At 33.1% G+C, this 20,733-nt stretch overlaps 1 protein-coding gene across 1 annotated transcript; it reads left to right on the forward strand.

Annotated features, from left to right (window-relative positions):
* The first annotated feature begins 162 nt into the window (after window positions 1-162).
* LOC140744377 (uncharacterized) lies at window positions 163-19,910 on the forward strand. Its single transcript, XM_073075944.1, has 5 exons — window positions 163-321; window positions 15,211-15,482; window positions 16,065-16,141; window positions 16,918-17,077; window positions 18,588-19,910. The coding sequence occupies exons 2-5, from the start codon at window positions 15,296-15,298 to the stop codon at window positions 18,686-18,688; spliced, it is 525 nt and encodes a 174-aa protein (XP_072932045.1). The 5' UTR covers window positions 163-321; window positions 15,211-15,295; the 3' UTR covers window positions 18,689-19,910.
* Window positions 19,911-20,733: the final 823 nt, after the last annotated feature.

Here is a 20,733-nt window from a genome sequence, read left to right on the forward strand (position 1 = left end):
CTTAACTAAACTAACGTACTAATAAACTATTCCTATCAAAGCGCATCTTGCATTATTGTGGTACTGTTACATTTATTCAGTAAATATTTATTTTATTGAGGCTGAAACTGAAGTCATGATGAACCGTAACGACGCTGAGAGTAAACAGTTTATTGCGTCGCTCATACGGATAGCGGCGGTCAGACATCGTTTGACTGGCGAGGTTACCGCGCGGCGTACGCGCTCTCTACCGATTTTTCCGCGACAAACTTTGTGCCTTTCCAATTGTTCCTCTAATTTGTGTGAGTGTTCTGTGATTCGTTCTACTTGTGAAAATACAAGGTAAATTATCATTAATTTAATTTTAATAACGACACCTTATGTCAATACTAACCGCTCTGTTTAATTGTATATCGCATTCCGTAAGATTAATTAAGAATCCGATCCATCCAATGTTTACGTGCAGGGACCTTGATTTGATTTTAGAATATATAATGTAGGTTACGTCCTTACCTTGAGCAGTATGCGTCGTAGGTTATTTTTGTAATTTGAATACCCAGCATCATTTTCTTGCTTGGCAATTTTGCTTAAAATGTGAGTTTAAAAATATTTAACAGCGCCTGTACTATTAAGAGCTCTATCATCATCACTGACCTTTTCATCTATTTTAGACGTTCTGTCTATTACCCTGAAAGCAGTTTTTCCGATAACTACCTATATAAACCGATGTGGGAACAGTAAAATTTGCCATATGCTTCATATGTTAAGCATATCTATGATATCTATGGATAGGAATCGGGGGTGGTTAGTTGGCATTAAATCTTTGGTGCACCCTTATCGCCACATGGGTTTTGATTAAACAGATTTATATTGTGGTGTAGGTTACCTACGCTCATTAGGAACTATCCAACACTATTTGTTTCGCAATCTACTTCCAGCCCCAAATGTTGACCGGATAATATATTTTTTGAACATTTAAAATTATGTCTGCGTCTCTACTTATCTGAAAGAATTGTTTGGTTGTACCTAATTTTTAGCGATAACATTGTAGCTTATTCTTGCGTCTTAGTCATTCCGACTCGTACGTTATGCAAATAGTTATTTTCGCGCTATTTTTGTTTTGCTAGTTTTCGATCTTATGAACACTAGCACGAACGTTGTGATTATTTGTCCAATACGTGTACAGACGAAGTAACAAAATAGATGCCTAATGTATATAGAATATTTTTTCAATGAATATAATTTCTTTTTATAATATAGGAGTAACAGACGAGCATGCAGTCCACCTGATGGTAAGTGGCTACTGCCGCCCATGGACATCTGTAATCAACCCCAGATAGGATTAGATATTCCTACCTGAAGTCGGCCACAGATGCGCCGCTACCCCTGAGAACTAAGCTGGAACGCCTCGGAAAAGTCTGTCTCCCTTACCACACCCTTCAAAACGGAACACAGCAGCGCCTAACACTGCTGTTATTAGGTAGAAATAGGTGTGGCGGTGGTGCCGCCGGAGTCGAACCACAAAGGGTTCTACCACCTTAGAATGCGAAATGCCTTATGCGAAAGGCAGGATAAAATAGAGATAGAGGAGAACCGCACAATGATTTGCAAAATATTGGTTGAGATTGCTGGCTCGCTTATAGGCTTTTGGCGTCGCTTTTGATGGGATCTAGTTGACTGATCACAAAGTGTTACATTAAGAGTCTGTTTGTTTTTGTTGTCATTGATAAAAGACGGGAAATACTAGTGATGTGGGTAGCGGTAACATCAGTGTGGGAGAGAAGTACGAACCCACGCTTACCGTATCCATTAAACAATTAGTGACAGAAATAATCGATCGTTTGTATGATTAGTCTCACTTACTAAGTACGACGAACTGTAACTAATGTCCGTGGCCTTATCTAGCCCAGTAGATAGTATTAATGAAAGGACTTGAATTGGAAATGAACCAATTCAAGTCCTTAAAGAAACCCAAGTTAAAAGCAGTCAGTACGATTTTTCAATGTTTGATTTTTTTTATGATACTTTGTCTACGTAACAGATTTAACTTGGTGCTTTTTGTTTTCAACTTTTTTCACGGCACGCTCTCTCAGTATGTAAAAATATTTTTGAGCCACTAATACTTCGTTGTTTCTAACCTATGTATTGCAACTTAAATTACATATATTATATTAAATTCGTACTTATTTTGGTATCAATTATATTGATAGAAACAGCTACAAACGAATTTTGATTAAAATTTTAATACTGAAACTATCACTTTAAATTTTATAATGTTTTTTTATGGCTTCGCGACCCTTCTAGTCTAGACTCTCTATAAACACTGGTTTAATATATAAGTTAACACACAGCGTTTTGGAGCAACGGGTTCCTAAATCTTAAATTTTTGGTGCCAGTATGTAAATATCTCAGTTTTTTATTACCAAGCACCTCCCACGCATTTAATGCTTGTTTGAATTACCTACTCGAAGTCCATTTCTATGAACACATACTTACCTATATATATTCGTCTGTAGGTATTTCTATACCAACGGGTTATTTCTTATCGTTACTTAATAGAAATTTTATTACTTCCTGTATCGAACATTGTTTCAATCAATGTACAGTGTACGTACTACAAATCATTTAGAAGGCCTTTTAAATTTTGCAAAAGTGAAACGGAAACAAAGTAACAGGAATAAGTACTAATTGGGCTCTTTGCAATTTTACATATTCAAGCCGTAAGGTAAGTCGGTAAGGTAATATGAGCCCAGGGGTAAAAACGTATGATTAAATTTTGCAAGATTTGGTCAATTTATTTAACATGTGGTAACATCACACACCATGTCTTTAAAATGATGTATGGGTTTAACGTTGCCAATTTAAATAATTATGCCAAATTAGCTTGCAATTTCATTCGTACGGTTTCACCTTAGTGCCCATATTACCCTAACTTACCTTAAATAACAATTTTTTAAACTTTCTTGAAGCGTCTTATTTTATGTTTTGCCTTCGTTTTATCAGTTCATATTTTAAATATCGGGTTAATTAGTGCATTGTAGTACTACGAATGGATACGGACATTGCGACTAAAATCTACCCGATAAGTCTGTGTAATTTCCCTTCATGTATATTACGCTTTCTACACTAACAGCCCCACACTAGGATTCCCTGTATCGTGGGTGTCATGGACACACACAGAGACAAAATACACAAACACCCAGACCCAGAAACAGAAACCTAGATCATCGTTGGATTTTTGTCTGGCCGGGGATCGAACGCGGGACCATCTGCGCGTCAGACCGGTATGGTGACCGCTCCGCCACGCGGGTCGTCGATATGTATATCACAGGTTATACCATAGGTTTAACAGTTACTGAGTACATCTCTAACAGGGATCTACCAATTAGGTGTTAGTAGAAACTGTGGGCGGTAAGTACGGTACGTTGAGGCTAAGCTGCTTGGACGTGAGAACACGCTTCTGTTCCTGAGTTGACTTAAAAGGGTCTCTACGTATATGGAAGTGCTAACGTAAACAGCTCATCGGTTTGTGTACTTCAGAGGCTCTCAAACCTATGTTATCTACTACTTTTGGAATAAACTATTTTCACGGGCGTCGCAAACTAGAATCGCACCACCTAAAACTTTTTAAAATAAGAAATTTAAAATCAGTCAGAATATGCATACAATAATTACAACTTAGATAAATCGAAACATACAGATTCGTTTCGATTTTAGTTTAAAATTTTGGAAAACAAATTATCAATGGCCGCGTAACAAAAACATCTACATCAAGCCCCCGTTTTCTCTAGGCTCTACATAGCCCTCTGTAGGCCTCCAGCGTTCCACAATAGGGCTTGATCGCCCAGCTAGTTCGCCCACTTTGAGAAACACTGGTGTACATCCATGTTTTACTACACTTTCTAATCCTTTAAAGTTTACACCGACCACGCATTTAGCAGATATTACAACGTTTAAAGTAAGGTTTTCATGTTCTCTTTCTTGATTCAAAACACTGCATATTTTGTATTAAAAATAAGCCTATATTTTTGTCTTATCAAAATCAATACAACGGTTCACTATTGCGTACCATAGAGCAAAAAATAAATATTTTTTCTTTATTGTGTATTAAAAAAAACATTATTAATTTTTATCTTGATTTGGTGGTTTTTACGTGATAGGTAATTCATAAATCATAATTTTTTTGCAATTTACAACGCCCAGCTAAGTATGACAGTTAGCATTGAATTTCGCATTCTAATTTGGCAATCAATGAAAAGATATAAGTATCATTATGTTTTTATAAATTATAAGAATAATAAATTTGATAGATTAATCAAATTTACACCAAACCGATTTTTTGCGACAAGATCGCTAATGAACAAGCATTTTATTATCACTTTCAAATATTGGAAAGTGGCCATTGAATCAGTCTAGCGACGAATTTTTTTGATATAAATAGTATGTTCTTTTTATTTCTTGCAAATATTTCTCAGTTTATCCGTTTATCGTGACAAATATCGCCAGTTACTACACTTTATTTGTTTTACAATAAGTACATTACTTTTAAGTTAAGTGTTGTTATAATCAATTTTTTGGGTGACATGAACCGATACAAAAACACCCAGACCCAGAACGGAAATCTAAATTGCATTCAGATATTTTTCTGGCCGGGGTTCGAACTGGGAACCCACTGCGTGACAAATAGGTGTGGTGTACGCAAGTCGTCGACATCCCCGCTTTTAATTTTGTTAAAGTACTTAAATCTTATTTTAATCCTTCTTTAATGAATGCTGGCGAAAATACACATTTAGTCATGTTCTTGTTGTGAATATAGATTCATCTTGATGCAACCTTCAGTGCTGACTCACGTAGGAACATACTCATGACGTTCCTTCGAAGGGACCTTAAACCATTTTGTTTGTGAGTCACATGACTTCGCATTATAATATTATCCAGCAAAATGATGTCATCATAAGTTATATAATCCGTTTACTTTAGTTCATGTATTGACTACATATCGCTCGATTGTAAGGTTGTGTGGAATAAATATTAATAGATTGGCTAACCTTACACATGGCTATTTCGTATGATGACGGGCCAGAAAATAAAAAATACTAAGGAACTAATTTTAACTCAAAATACGCCGAATCAAAGAACTTTATTGCAATCGTTAAATAATTAATCATTGTCCAAATGTCCATTCACACGTACCACAGCCACATTACATCGCAGCGACAAAAAAGACTAACAGTGGCTGCTTGTGTATAACATTTCTGTTGCGTTGTAGTAACTTTAACGCCGTATTTAGCGATAGAGTAACTGGCTCTCATATACGGTATTGCGCTTGCGGTGTGGCTTCGATGTGGTCAGTATTGTCACAGGTATCGTCCACATTGTTGATTTGTCATATCAGAATGAGAAGATGCTTATTCATACAAATTTACACAAGTCTACTGTCATTGTTGTGTTTCGAATGCACTACGTGTGAATAGTCACTGCGTTATGTACATTCAGTTAGAGATGTTTTCGAGAAACCAGTTACATATACAAAACTTAATTATTAACATTATTTTCTCGTTAGAACCGTCTTAAACAATGAATCAGAAATCCCGAGAACTGCCTTCATAACTGTATATAACAAGTAATGTAGTGGTTGGCCTTGATCTCGCCTCAATGTTACGTTGAGGCTGTATGGTGCTTGTATATGGATTTCGAGAAATGCTGATAGCGGTACAGATAGTGTATTGTAATTACTGTCAATGTCAATACCACTATTATGTCAAGCTTGACTTGGTGACAATGAGATATAATCAGTGAATTTATTTTTCTTTTCTTTTTTATCATCAAAACTAAAGTTAACAAAAGATGAGATTGAATGATAAGTATTATTAAATATTAACATTGGTAACACAAAATCATAATATTTTTCTGCGAAGCCATTTTCAATATTTTTGTTGAGAGTTCGAAGAGGATCTTCAGAAACATTCTTTACTTTTCAATTCTAATAGTCTAATTAACTCCAGCGATAACTTTGTTTCTTAAAAAAAAACCTGTAAGTAACTTTATAACTAGCACTCAAGTTATATTATTGGAAATATATCCACTATTGTCGTTAAGATAATGTAAAATATAACATGAGTATTAAATAAGCATTAGAATTAACTATTTTTAATAATATCGTAACAAATGTAATTTAGTCATATAAGACGACGTAATGGTAACTAAGTACTAAATTGATAACCTTCTTTTCGAAGTCGGTTAATAATATAACATCGTTTCTTTGTTACTTTAAGACTGTTAAATATTTATATAGTTGTACCTTATTGGTTGTATGAGTGTCTGAGTAACATCCACGCAATGCGAGTGACGTCATTCATTTATGTTTGCACCGACCTTCAACGTAGGTGCTAAGACATAAGAAATACATTATATATAAGTCAGCTACAAGAATTAATGAAAATTTGCATTCTGTATATTTATTTTCCTGATTAATGATTTCTAACATTTATAATGTGTAGAGACTTTCTGAAGGGCATTTTTTCTATTGTTTTTATTGAAAATACATATTTTTTGTATAATATGAATTGAAATAGACGTTATACAACGAATTCTAAGTACATATTCAAAAGAACGTTTAATCATAGCATTTTTTGAAGTTTGACAATGTAGTATGAAGGAATTATTAAATTTCAAATTTTGTATATAAAACATTGGATAGATAGATTATTAATAACGGACGTTACAAGACAACATTGATATAATTTAAGACTTTAACACTCCAAACAGTACACAAAAATGAATGTCGTGATTGTAAAATTACATCACGCTAGACTTATAAATCATCATTTATACACTTTGGATCTAATATTCGAAGAGTCTATGAAATCAGTTTTAATGTCAGACACAAGGTCACTGTTAACGTGTTAATGAATGACACTCGGTTGGGTGCAATGTTAACTATATTTACCATTCCCTGACCCTGCGTGACATAGTGCTCTTACGTCATTGTTTTTGCCGCTACGTATGAATCGCCTGTATCGTATACAAGTGATTTCATATGTATTAAATTTCCTGTTTAAAAAATAATTTTGTAGAATTTGTGTAAGATAAGTCATTAAGTAATTGTTATATTAAGTCTCTTAACTATATACACACAGTATATTTACCATTCTCTCTTAATTCCTCATAACTATTAAAAGTGCAAGTTTACCAGCGTCTTTTATCATTGATGTAACTAATCACAGCCAACAAACCAACCAACTCTACTCGTATATAAAATTGAGGCTCTAACTAAAGGACAATGCTTTGCCACTCCTGACAACTGAGACGGTCATCACATGTAATCTGGTTGCATCCAACCCTTCAATCGAAACACAAGAACTGGTTCACACTAGACGTAATAATGCGGAACGTTCCAGTCGTATAATACTGGCTCTACCACTGTTTATAAAAATAAAATAAGTGGTGTTGATAACATAGCAATTAACTATTCAATGACATTTAGGGAAATATAGCTACCTATTCAAAGTAAGTTATTATTTTGTTTGCTACATATTACACATTATTACCTATTTATCGGTCATATTATGTCATTGTCATTTTCTTTGGACTTGCTTGTTATTCATAAGCTTAAATCACGTTTGTAATATACTTAGAATATTAGGTAGAATAAATGTATTGTTCGCGCTGGTTTTTTCTGGATTGAAGGTTTGCGGTTTTGATAAACTTATATGACGCATTCAAACTTGGTCTTCAAGGCCAATAAAGTATCTGTGATCTAATTCAAAAGTTAGTAAATGTAAAGCAAGCAATGTATTTAAGTGTTTTACACTTAAATATGTAACTTTACACTTAAATATGTATAAGATAATTAGTACATGGTCTTTTGCAATTGAATATTTATAAAACAACTAGCTGACCCGGCAAACGTTGTGTTGCCATATAAATAAAAAAAATGTTAAGGGTGAACAACGCTTATCACTTAGGAGTATGAAAAATAGATAGTAGCCGATTCTCAGACCTACTGAATATGCATATAAAATTTGGTGAAAATCTGTAAAGCCGTTTCGGAGGAGTACGGTAACTAACATTGTGACACGAGAATTTTATATATAAGATTATGTAGTCTATATGGTCTAGTTTTAATGTAGAGCCGAAACGTAAGACCTTATACAGTATTCTATTACTTTTCATTTCAAACCACTCTACGTCTCTACATTTTAGTATTAAAATGCTTAGTGGCTTAATATCCAGTTAACATACTGAGAACGACAATGTTATTTAACTATCCTATCCTTTCTTAACTACGTTGCAGATAACTAGGTAGGTATTTGACAGTTTGCGGCTATATAAAAGGATTTAAATCGTAAATTCATTTACGATTCAAGGTTTATGTTCAGTATGATGTTCAAATTTCTTTTTTAATTGAATTGCTCCATTAATCGTGTGTTTAAAAACGATTAAGGATCATGAAATGCTCTTAATGTTAACTGCCAACATACAAAAAGTTCTCGTTTTTACGTGTAATTATTTTTAATATTATTGTAATATTTTAATCAAACTGAGATATTTTCACACTTTAATAAATAAATAGTACCTATTCGTTAAGAATTATTTTATGGCCACTACACACTTAACCATAATATTTGTGTTAAGAAAATCTCTCACTGTGCACCGAAGGTGTAACTCGACGCGTCGCTGTCATATCTTGTTAGAAATGGACCACTCTGTGGTCAGCAACTTGATATCAGTGAGATTATATCATAACAGTGCCACAGAGCAATGTTCCAGAATTTAACTACACAAAATAATACAGTTAATGTGCTCAATATTTAAAAAGAAATTACGAAAGTTTATTATTTCTATTTATTTATTTATTATTACAATGTTATTTAGTTATACATTCTAAACATAAATAAAAAGATTTACACTTTACTCAAAATACCATTCTAACATTAATTATATGCAACTGGCTGAATTTGTAAGAAAATAAAGAGAAAGAAAAAAATAAGTATGGCGGGAAAGGCGGATGTCGAAGACGATGTAACGAAATGGAGGTCTTAAGAATGGATAAAAGTAACTAAATAAATTTCAGTCTCTCTTGGAGATATCCCTCAAAATTGTTATTACATATTTAAAACGATTTTTAACTGTACTAGTAACTATATTAATAGGTATTAAGTATTTTAGTGTTTTAAAAGAATTACGCATGTCTACTCGTATACCTGCAAATGATCGATGTCATTCGTTTTTTGGATTAATAAATACTAAATGTAATGCTAAAGTAATATATCAATGAATCAGTTTTAAGATGAGTCAGGATCAATCATATTTTATGTAATGGACATACAACAAATCAAATACAAAATATTTATTGTGGATAAATCATACCATTTCAATCGGCTGTGGTAGTGTGTAATAACTCGTGTTACATTTCTAGCAACTATGAAAGATACTGTAATGAGTTGTACAATTTTATTGTTTTCAAAATAAATTATCCAAACACGTAAGTTCATTAAAGTTTATATATAAAAATACCCTTAAAATATATTATTACTCGTACGTGTATCTAAAATATATTGTTGTGTAAATGAAATGTATCTACCTACTTTTGTGTATTTTATCGACCCGTTGTGCCTGAATTATATTACATTTAAGTTTATAAAATACTCATGGGCAACATGGTGGGTATAAAGTACAGGCACTACCTATAACATTATCAATACAAATTATTATTTAATGTGAATAAATTATACGTTTTCTAATGACTGTGAAATATATTTTCACAGTCGTACAATTCTTATAACTTGTGATTTCGTTACGCTTTTTATATGGTTAGAAATATCTAAGACATAATAATGTGTTCTGTGAATTAAATTTATTTATGAATATTTTGTCGAGTCATTCTCGAGTGCCTCAATTCTATTATATTTAGGTTTAAAACGTACTATAATAGAACTGAGTTATTGCTCTATTTTGACGGCAGTACAGGCATGTACTGTGTGGAATGTAAGACTCAGTATCTACATAGCAATCGCTCTGAATTGGATATCATCCTCGATTTCGTTAATTAAACCAATCGTGCTCACTAGATAACGTCAATCATCTTGCTAGATGTATTTCGGTTTGAATATGGGGCAGTTGTATTAATAAGACTACTGTGTTACTGACTCATGCAGTGTGATATCATATTCCAAGTAAGCTCTGTTTTAGAGATAAAGGGATATTAACAAATGTACAGTTTTAAAGGAAAAAAGTACGTTTAAAAACAATAATTACCTAATAGTTGGAAAATGGAAAATAACTAACTTACCGAATTAAATACCATGCCATAATTATTTCTTTATTGTACGCCCAACAATGAAATAAAGGTAAATTATTATAGAATATTATCACAATAAGGCATAGATTAGTAAAGATTACTCACTCCTAACAAGAAAGTGTACCCAGTTTTGAGAATTGAAATAGTTGCGTAAAAAAGTTTTGCCACGTCTCCGTGGTAAAATGTCCTTAAAATATTTGAAATAATTATTTATTTATTACACATATTACGTAATAATATTTACGTAAATTAGTTATTTATTCGTAAATTTTCTCTAAAAATGTTTTTATTTGTCAAGGATTCAAAAAAAGAACTTACTAAAATAAGCCGTTTGTGGCTTCATTCAATTTCAAGGCGGCGAAGTATCTTTACTAATCTATGCAATAAGGTAATGATATTTTGAGTAAAATGTAAAGTTACCTAAATGGTAACACGTAGTACGTATATCGTACCTATAGCTATTGATTTAAAGAAATTTCCCCCAAGGAAAGAGTTTACGTCAAATGTCATCAAAAGCTTTAAGTAAATTAACATTTCCATCTACGAATCTACCATTTCGACTAACGCCTGTTATAATAATGTGTTCAATGATCTGACCACCAAACGCCGAAATTTGATACTTCTAGTAAGCCGAACTTGTCCATTTTCTATGTTATTATATAGGTACTTAGATTGATTATTATTAATAACAGTCGTAAGTCGTGACAATGACACAGTAAACTTGCGCTCTCAGAGTGAATCGTGAACCTTGAGCAGTGAGCCAGCGACAAGAACCTGGTCGGTATGCGACGCTTTGCCAAGATTATACGGTTACTGAATGACTTGGACTTGTCACATTTCACGGACACCTCACGTTGAGCCAGTTGCAGATAACAAGAAACATTCTAACTAGTGCCGTGACTAATAAAAAGAACTAAATGTTTTAACCAAATCAAAAAAACCTAGAGTGGTTTTCCGCCTAGCAAATTTTTAAATGATGATTAAGATTTTTATTTTGGGTCAATGTACGCACTGTCGTTGAGTGTGAATAAGAGAGCCAATAGTAACAAGCAGATCATCAGAAAAAATACCACAGACATTCTTAGAAAACATTCTTAGGAAATATGGTTAACGTCTACGAAATGTATGTGATTTAGTTCGTAATCGCTCGCTAACAATCTTAATGTTAGCCTACATTCAAAAAATTCAAAATGTTGTGATTATGGTCTAGAATAATGTCAAAGCTTTGGTACGAGGTACCTGCAAACAAAGCTAAGTACAAAGATATTACGCCGTATAATATGATAATAAAATAAATTACAGCAATAGCTCTCCTTGATGGGTGTAGGATGTAAACGAGTAGTACAAAGACTACAAAGCGGCAAACATACCATTTTAGTAAGCATTATTACGTAATATAAACAAAGAACTGTATGAATGAATTTTTAATTCTACAAGTGACAAGGAAACCTTAAGTGGGTCGTAGAAATCTTGTACATAGCCGTTCCTAAATAGGACAAGAATTCTTAGTAAAGTAAATCATATACGATCCGTAATAAGAACGACAACATTAGACAACGAATGGCTAAAAAGATAAAAAAAACCTTAAATGGTACTGTATCTTGAGTAGCATTTTATACTGAAGTCGCAAATAAGCATGCAGTCCGTCTAATGATATGTGGATATGCAGACAATCTTACAATTTGAGAACACTAAGTATTTATGTTAATCATCAGATGAAAACACAGAATTACAAGAGCAGTTACGTATAGTAGGTGCTTTAGCAAAATATGAATCACTCAGTTATACTGTCTTCAAAACACTTATTACTTTTTATTAACTCATTATGAACCCACTACTAGGCAAGTGATCTTCTAAGAATAAGGGTCTTAAGACATAGTCTACAATGCCAGCCAAATTCCGAGTAGTATACTTAATACACCTTTCAAACCTTTTTTGAGAACTCTCAAGCGTAGGTATATATTTCCTCCAATTTTCTTCAGTGTTAATGCAAGTGATAATTAATTTCTAATACCTATCTATGCACATGACTTCGAAAAATCCAAGGTACCGCACCTGGGATTTGATCCTTCAACCTAAAAAAACCTAAAAAATTGCATACCACTAGTCCATCACTGTTTTTTGTAAGCAACCAATCATTTTACTTATTTACTTAACAACTACAAAATTAAAATTTCTTAATTATAAAATCAATAAGCACGGCACGTTTCCCTACCATCGAATACATGTTTACAACATCAAAACCCTTGCTTGTGTACACTATGGGAAACAGTAGCCATTATGGTCATCAAGAGTTACGCAATAACAAACAAAAGGCCCTGTGTGCGCCGCGCCCGAAATAGCGTGCGCTGATTTATTACATCTCGGATGAACATGGTACAGTAACTGTAATGTGACCTTATAATGAATACATAACAATAGGTTTATTATCAACTAGGCGAGGCACGAATAGCTGATAAACTTTAAACATCGATTAACAATATAAACGAAAGAAGATTTGTTCCCCTGTATATTAACAAGCATTTTTAAAGATTAGTTTGTCTATACGGACAAATGGAAACATCTGAAATATTTTAACGGGATTTTCACACATGTTGATGGATTTACAGCTGAATATGGTGTAGACTGGTTTTTCCCGAAAATATTTAAAATTCCGACACAGAAGACATAGCTTGGAATTATTATTTTATTTACTGGTAATAATAAGTCACCTATTACCCTTGTATACGATAATCGTTGTATAAATAATCTAATTAATTTATTTTTGTTGTATCATGAGCACCACATTAAATTCATCATATCAGGTATCATCCCGAAAACCGAACCCGGAACTCTGCAGTGATCATTGTGCCAAGTGGGTCGTCTAAAACCATTTCCTCTTACTAATGATCATTTCCATTATGAAATGAATCTTTGTTTATAGTCTAGAATGTCATTCGCGATAATGGTGGTTCAGGGTCGAATGATGGGGTGTAAAATGCCAAGGCGTGTCCCATTTGTGTTGCAAAAAGGTACAATAAAGGAGTGATGCTATTAGGGTCGTGCTATCTGCAATCTGGGTCAGGCGAAGGTCAGGTGGCCGGCGAGGGTTATCATCTGTAATAGTTTCAAAGCAATTTTCAAATTGGAGTTTCCTTTTACTAATATTTACCTACACGACTGTGTACTATAGTACTTATAAACTGGTGTTGGAAGGTTTTGGACAATATGAACGTCTCTTACATAACTTTCTGATTTTCTATTAACCAATTATCTTCAGACCATGTTTGTGGGTAAATATTTTGGGTATATTGATATGTCTCTTTAAAAAAAACAATAATAGCCTACCTACATGTCTAGGTTGACGTTTACAACAACTAGCTCTATTTAAAAAGTATAGTTCAAAAAACTACAAAACACGCTTTTATGATAAAATCAACCAAAAAGTAGAAAAGTATTCTATTTCATTCTTTCATACATGCAGGGTGATGAATGTATGAAAGGGTGATGTATGTTGATCTCTTTCTACTGAAAAACGGAGTTACTCACTGACAAACATACAAGTGAAGCTAATATAAAGCGTGTAAAAATATCATAATAAGTGTCAACTTCGAGCTTTAAAAACAAATGTGTCATATCATACACGCCACGAAACTTGCAATGACGTTTGAACCGAGTTTAAATCCTATTATTTTATTTTTATGTCCGTGGATCCACCATTAAAAATCCCCACTGACTTCGACTACTGTGGACGTTTCGCAATAGCCATTCAGCAGAAATATTATGCCACAAACATGTGGAATGCCGTCCAGAATTAGACCATTGGTAATCGTATCGATTGGGCATCGATTTTTCTTTTAACTTCCATTAACCCAATATTTTAAGACGGCCTACATACGAATATATTATTTATTACTTTAAAAAGAACCTTTCTAATTCTTCGCATAGCATTCGTATGTCTATCCAGATATGCGTATATCATAGCTATTTAAATTACAGACTCTTAAAACTGTGTGGATAAAATTTGAAAAATCAAATCTTCCTGACAAGAAACTTTTCCAAATATCTACAATCTACATACTTTATTAAATGTGTATAATAGACATCACTGAGCAAGGATGTTTCCTAAGATTGTTAAACGTCACCAAATGCGAGTTGGAAAACTTTACACACCTTAAATAATAACTTGGAAAGCTCTCAAACTCAACTTTTCCTTACTATCTTGTATTTAAACCCACACTTGCGGCGTGAGCGACTCCAACTGATTAAACTGGTAGAGCATAAGGATTCATCCATCAAGAAATAAACCTAATAATATATTCGCTAGGTAAACAAACTTCACTATGCTCGTATTTTCGTTCGCGTGCTTTCAACGCGCGGTAGTTGACAGGTAGTCAAGATTATTTTAGATGTACGCACAGCGTCATAGCATCTTACCTAACCACGTTTCATGCTCAAAAATAGCACCCAGTATTAAAGATTATAACCAAGTAGTTAGAATGCCAACGGAAGTGACCCCAATGGGACGCGTTCCCGCCAATAAATTGCCCAATTTCAATTGTTTTCGTCTGAATTTTACAGTGAAATAACGAAGCAACAGTCTTAAATATGAGACATATATATGGTTATTATTTAAATTAGAGAACTAAAAATAAATCCGGTTTACTTAATAGACATGAATTTGCATTTGCTACAAGAAATTAAAGAGAAGCTACAAGGAAAATAAATCAAATTTATTAAACCAGTACGAGTCTGTTACTAGGTATACTTAAATATGTAAATTGGTAGTATTAAAAACTATATCGTAAAACTTTTTGGGCAAAATTAATTCGTCTGAAAAGTGGATTTATAATAAACACTTATTTTAAGAGATACCTACTGCCCGTAGATGTTTCAAATTCCTCGACTTCAAAACACGTTTGTTATAACTTGCTCTGTTATTGTTTCAGAAATTATGAGGCGGTGAAATTCAAAGCCGGTAGAACACATAAAGATTAACACGTTTATTATAAGAGGGAACAATTCAAATTCAACATGAAGCGACTTCAGAAATGTTGTTGTTGCGCGTCGACGCGAACAGGGTCCATTATCACTGGGATATTGGGCATCATTCTGTCCATCATCACCATCATCACAATATGGACAACGAACAAGTACAACGTTCAGTACAGAACTTTCATCTTTGATGAGAAGTTTGATAAGGATCTCGCAGATAGGGACAGTGAGTATTAAATAAATTTAAAACATTAAATTATTTTTTTAGGAAATTGGTAGATAAATAAGTTATCTAAAAGTACCTAATTACCTAGCACCTGCAGCAAATAATCCTTCGTGGTTCGATCCGGAGGCACCACCAATGTAATTTTTTTTTTTATAATATAAGAGTAGCAGACGAGCATGCAGTCCACCTGATGGTAAGTGGCTACTGCCGCCCATGGACATCTGTAATCAATCCTAGATATGATTAGATATTCCTACCTGTGGTCGGCCACAGATGCGCCGCTACCCCTGAGGACTAAGCTGGAACGCCTCGGAAAAGTCTGTCTCCCTTACCACACCCTTCAAACCGGAACACAGCAACGCCTAATACCGCTGTTATTAGGTAGAAATAGGTGTGGCGGTGGTGCCGCCGGAGTCGAACCACAAAGGGTTCTAGTTCTACCACATTACATTACAAATGTCCATTGACACTTACCATCAGGTGGTGTACATACTTGTTTGCTAATTGTTTAAAAATAATAATTTTTTTATTGCGATATTTATCGTCATATTTAACGAATGTGTTCTGTGAATTGCTTTTCAGTTCCGAGGATAATATTGACAGTAAATCTCTGCTTTACTATTTTAATATGTGGCCTTCTCATTGTGGCTATATTAAAGGTAAATACAATATTTTTAATTTTCTCTATTAATTACTTTAAGTTATGATGTACCTATACATAATTATTTTATTATAATTACCCCCATTATATTATCTGTATTAATTTATTTGTTGTGCTTCCCAGACGTCATACTCGGTAAGTTGAATTGAGTATCCAATGTAGAGAAATACATAATTCTATAAATTTCAATAATATTATTTCAGCACTAGCAATATTTTAGTAATCATTAGTACATCAGTACAATAATAAAAAATATATCTTAAATCAGTATTCGAGCACTAGACTAGTCAATTATACATAGGTATTCTAACTAACTTTTCTTTCTGTCATTGTATCCATATTGTGTAGTGTATGGTATTTTATTAATAATATTAGATAATAACACTTCACCTTGAATGTAAAGATTTTTTTGCAAAAATGAATTCATTTGGCATTAATTAACAGAAATGAATAGTTTCCTACTCTTGTTAATCCTTATAAAATAATCCACAGTAATCCCGATTTGTATAGACTTCTAGTTGAGAAATTGTTGTATTTTTTCTTATAAATATCAAGTAATAGGCCGTAATTAAGATTTTTTCTAGTTAGAGTTAAATAATTATTTACATATGTACAAACGGTGATAAAAACATTATATAATTACGTTTCTGAGAGTTTTGATAAAGTTTTCAATGGCGTGTGAAGTCTACCAATACGCCCTTGGCTTCTCATTCCGAGAGAAAACCCAAATACAGTAATGGATTGACGACTATAAAAACTGTCTATCAATTACAGAGACGCTCATGGCTGATGCTACCATGGGTCGTGCTGGGCATCGTGCTAGCCATCGGCCTGCTAATCAGCGTGCTTCATACATCCATCACGTACTACCTGGACGGTGAAGATCACGTCTTGATTGCCACATTTATACTCGTCGGAGGTCTTATATATCTCTGTAAGTATCATCTTAAGCTTGTAAAGAGTAGGTATATAATTCGGCACTTAAATTCTATTTTTAAAGTTTGAAAGGTACGATTACCATACCTATTTCTACGGTAAAGCTTTTCTGCATTGGTTAGAGGGTGTGAACAGGCTAACTTTTTTTTTATAATAAAGTAGCAGACGAGCATGCAGTCCACCTGATGGTAAGTGACTACTGCCGCCCATGGACATTTGTAATCAACCCCAGATAGGATTAGATATTCCTACCTGAGGTCGGCCACAGATGCACCGCTACCCCTGAGGACTAAGCTGGAACGCCTCGATAAAGTCTGTCTCCCTTACCCCTTCAAACCGTAACACAGCAGCGCCTAACACTGCTGTTATTAGGTAGAAATAGGTGTGGCGGTGGTGCCGCCGGAGTCAAACCACAAAGGGTTCTACCACCTTTTAAGGGTAGGGGACCCTTAACTTACCCTAACCTTAACCTTAAACCTTAAACTTAACGACCTTAGTCTCAGGAGCGGAATTTGCCTGTTTTATAATAAGGAATTGGTTACAGATGTCCATACATGGCAGTCACTACCTACCATCACGTGAACTACAAGCTCGTTCGCTACTTTAGTCGTATAAAAAAGAAGACTTAAACTTCAGTTCTACTCGTAATCATGATACTCCACCTGTAGTCATTTATTTATTTATTTACTCTTTATTGACCAGGTTAAAAACAATGTGGTGCAAAAGGCGGACTTAATGCTAAATAGCATTAGGTATCTCCCAGTCAACCTTAGGGATGTGCAGAAAAATTGAAAGTCATCGTAGTTTAAAAAATAAAGATGTCAAATATTGATTAAGTGATCACTATAAAATGTTGTTAGTTAGAGAATTAGGTAAAACAAAGCTGTTGGCTAGATCTCGCAACATTTCGTAGTAGAACTGCGTTACGAGACTTGCATTTTCGTACAAAATCGTTATATGTATGAGCAATAGTGACTCAGGCAATAAACTCCATCGGTGCTAAGTGAAATTCTTTTTAATGAGTCCAGAAAATGTTTGTTCATTCGTATAGCAGTATCAGAGATAATTAGCGTAAAATTTGAAGCCGACGATGAGTCATAAGGTCACTAACATTGAGGAAAGAGCAATATACTTAAATGCTATAAGCGTTTTACGTAATAAAAACTATGTGTCTTAGTAATTAATTACATCAGAAATTGATTAAAATATATAATAAACCTTTTACAGAATAATATTTCAATATTTAAGCAGGCTTCAACATTTTTAAGATAAAAATAGGAATGGTGGTGAAATGCCAAACTTCATAGATACTTATTTGTTTCTGAAACATTTAGAGCGTATTATAATGATTATTATGTCTTTAGACAATAGCCATATCTTACAGAAGTCCTGCAGAAGGTACAAGAACATTATCTCTACCAAGAGCCTTATTAGTCGGCGTAGCTCGTTCCCACCAGTAGAACGAAATTGATTTGTTATTGATGAAATAATGAATTGTTTTATTTTAGGTATATACCTCTACCTGTGGGCGGTAGTGTTTAGTCACTACTTGGAAGTACGAGACGAGGAGGAACGCGGCCGCTACCGCAAGGCGCCTTACAAACGATAAAACGACGTGCGGAACTAATTTAACACATCCAAGGACAAAATATCAATTAGCAAGTCAATTTTCAATCCATAGTGTCAGAGCAAGTAAATATTGCTGGCAACAATCCACAATATTATAGATATATTTAATATTACAAGTAATTGTAGATTTTTTGGCAACGAATAAGTACGATGTGCCTTATTATAAACTTAATATAATGTATGAAACAAACTATTTATTAGAATTTACTGTTTATGAACTTATTTGAATTTATACAAAGCTTAAAAAAGCTTTTTAAATGTTATAAAATATATACCTAATGCGATTAATATTCTTTATAACATACAATTTTAAAATACTTATCTGAAATAATGTTAAACATTACGTACATATTTCAATGTTTAATGGCAATATTCTCGTAAAAAGTACAAATTATTATTGTATTTACTCGTACATAAAATGATTGTTTATAAAAAATGTGTACGTAAGATATTTTAAGCACATGCACGGCACGTTATATTTTTATAGAACACGTTACAATATACTGCTATTATTTTAAATGCAACAAAATGTATGTATGCAAGCTTTAATACAGAATATTCCGGTATGGAAGTTATTTGTGTGAAATGAATTTATAACTAAATATTGACTGATCAACTAATTATATTTTATTGATTTTAAAACGAAGCCCTTAATTATAAGTCTTCATAACAATACCTGCATATGTATATCTAATCCGGAAAATTAAGGCTCATTTTCATTACGAAAGGAATTTCGGCACCGTAGACGTCATATTATTCTAGAATTATGATGCAGTAAATTTAATTGCCCCAATAAGAACAAGTTACTGAAGTAACGATCAGTAACTTGTTCAGTTGATCAGTACTTGTTCTAATTTCCACAATTCGGTTGTTGCGAAATGTTTAATTAAATAAAGGAGCCATACTAAGCATTCTATGAATCTGTGGTTGCTGACAACACCTAGTAGAAAATTAATAGAGAAACTAGTAGAACCATTTTGACGACATCCAATACTCTTAGTTGTCTTCAGGTAGAACTTCTATTTCAAATTGGATATTTTAATTTTCGTAATGCGAGGTCTTTGATTATTGTCTCACATCGATGCTAAAATGTTGTGAACGTGTATGAGATGAGGCTTTATTTGATGGTTTTCGGGATGGGACTAGATGTTCATGCGGCGCATGCTTGCATTTGCGAATATTTGTATATGTATTTAGACATTAGGGTTCTAACATTAGCACTGTATGCATTGCTCGTATTCTATTAAACAATTTAGTTTATTCTTGGTTCTTTCTCAATGTATCAATTTTTGGTATTGAGCGATCTAGTGAAATTTTATATGTCTGCAGCAAAAGATTGTGAACCCATACTTTTAAGCATCTATGTCATTTTTTATACTCACTATTTTTGGGCTGATAAGTATAGTGTTCCAGCACAACTTCGTTGTGACACAATTCATTAGATTTTTTGGGCAACTCATTTAAAATTTAAACTCTATTTATAAGTACATTATTATTGTAACATTTTAAATGGAATTGTTATTTTTAACTCTAGACATAAATAAATTAATTTATTTTTATACAAAGATAATCCTGATATAAAATGTAATAAGTTACCAATACCTGAATATATTTTATGTGTAGGTAAGTAACTTATTTTCATTATTTTATTAATTTATGTGAATGTTTCGTTTTAAATATAGAGCATTTTATATTGAATAATATAATATATGTATTTTAAAGACATTTTATTTTCCTTATTACTAATCCCACCCATTTGTTTTGTACCCAATTGCTTAAATCAGCAAATGTCTATCTCATTTTTATTTATATCATCGATTATTAATTATAACAATAAAAACAATATAAAGTACACTTATTAAAACGTTTAATTTAAGGGTCCTAAAATGTAAATATATATATTATAGGTACATAATTAAAATATAGTAAAAATAATATTTAAAAAAGTATATTCTGTCTTCCTAGCAAATATTTGACTTATATCTATCAAGGATTGGAGATTAACATTAACTCACGGAGTGTTTT

This window comes from Epargyreus clarus, unplaced genomic scaffold (genome assembly GCF_041222505.1).
Source record: "Epargyreus clarus isolate Ecla_fem2 unplaced genomic scaffold, WU_Ecla_fem_2.2 ptg000008l, whole genome shotgun sequence".
In the NCBI taxonomy this organism is placed as follows: Eukaryota; Metazoa; Arthropoda; class Insecta; order Lepidoptera; family Hesperiidae; genus Epargyreus; species Epargyreus clarus.

What these genes read in the sequence shown, in the direction of transcription:
- LOC140744377 (XM_073075944.1), top strand. Translation starts at nt 15,296, where the DNA reads ATGAAGCGACTTCAGAAATGTTGTTGTTGCGCGTCGACGCGAACAGGG. An exon ending in GGATCTCGCAGATAGGGACA is followed by an intron (nt 15,483 to 16,064) that starts GTGAGTATTAAA and finishes ATTGCTTTTCAG; the next exon opens with TTCCGAGGATAATATTGACA. An exon ending in CGGAGGTCTTATATATCTCT is followed by an intron (nt 17,078 to 18,587) that starts GTAAGTATCATC and finishes GTTTTATTTTAG; the next exon opens with GTATATACCTCTACCTGTGG.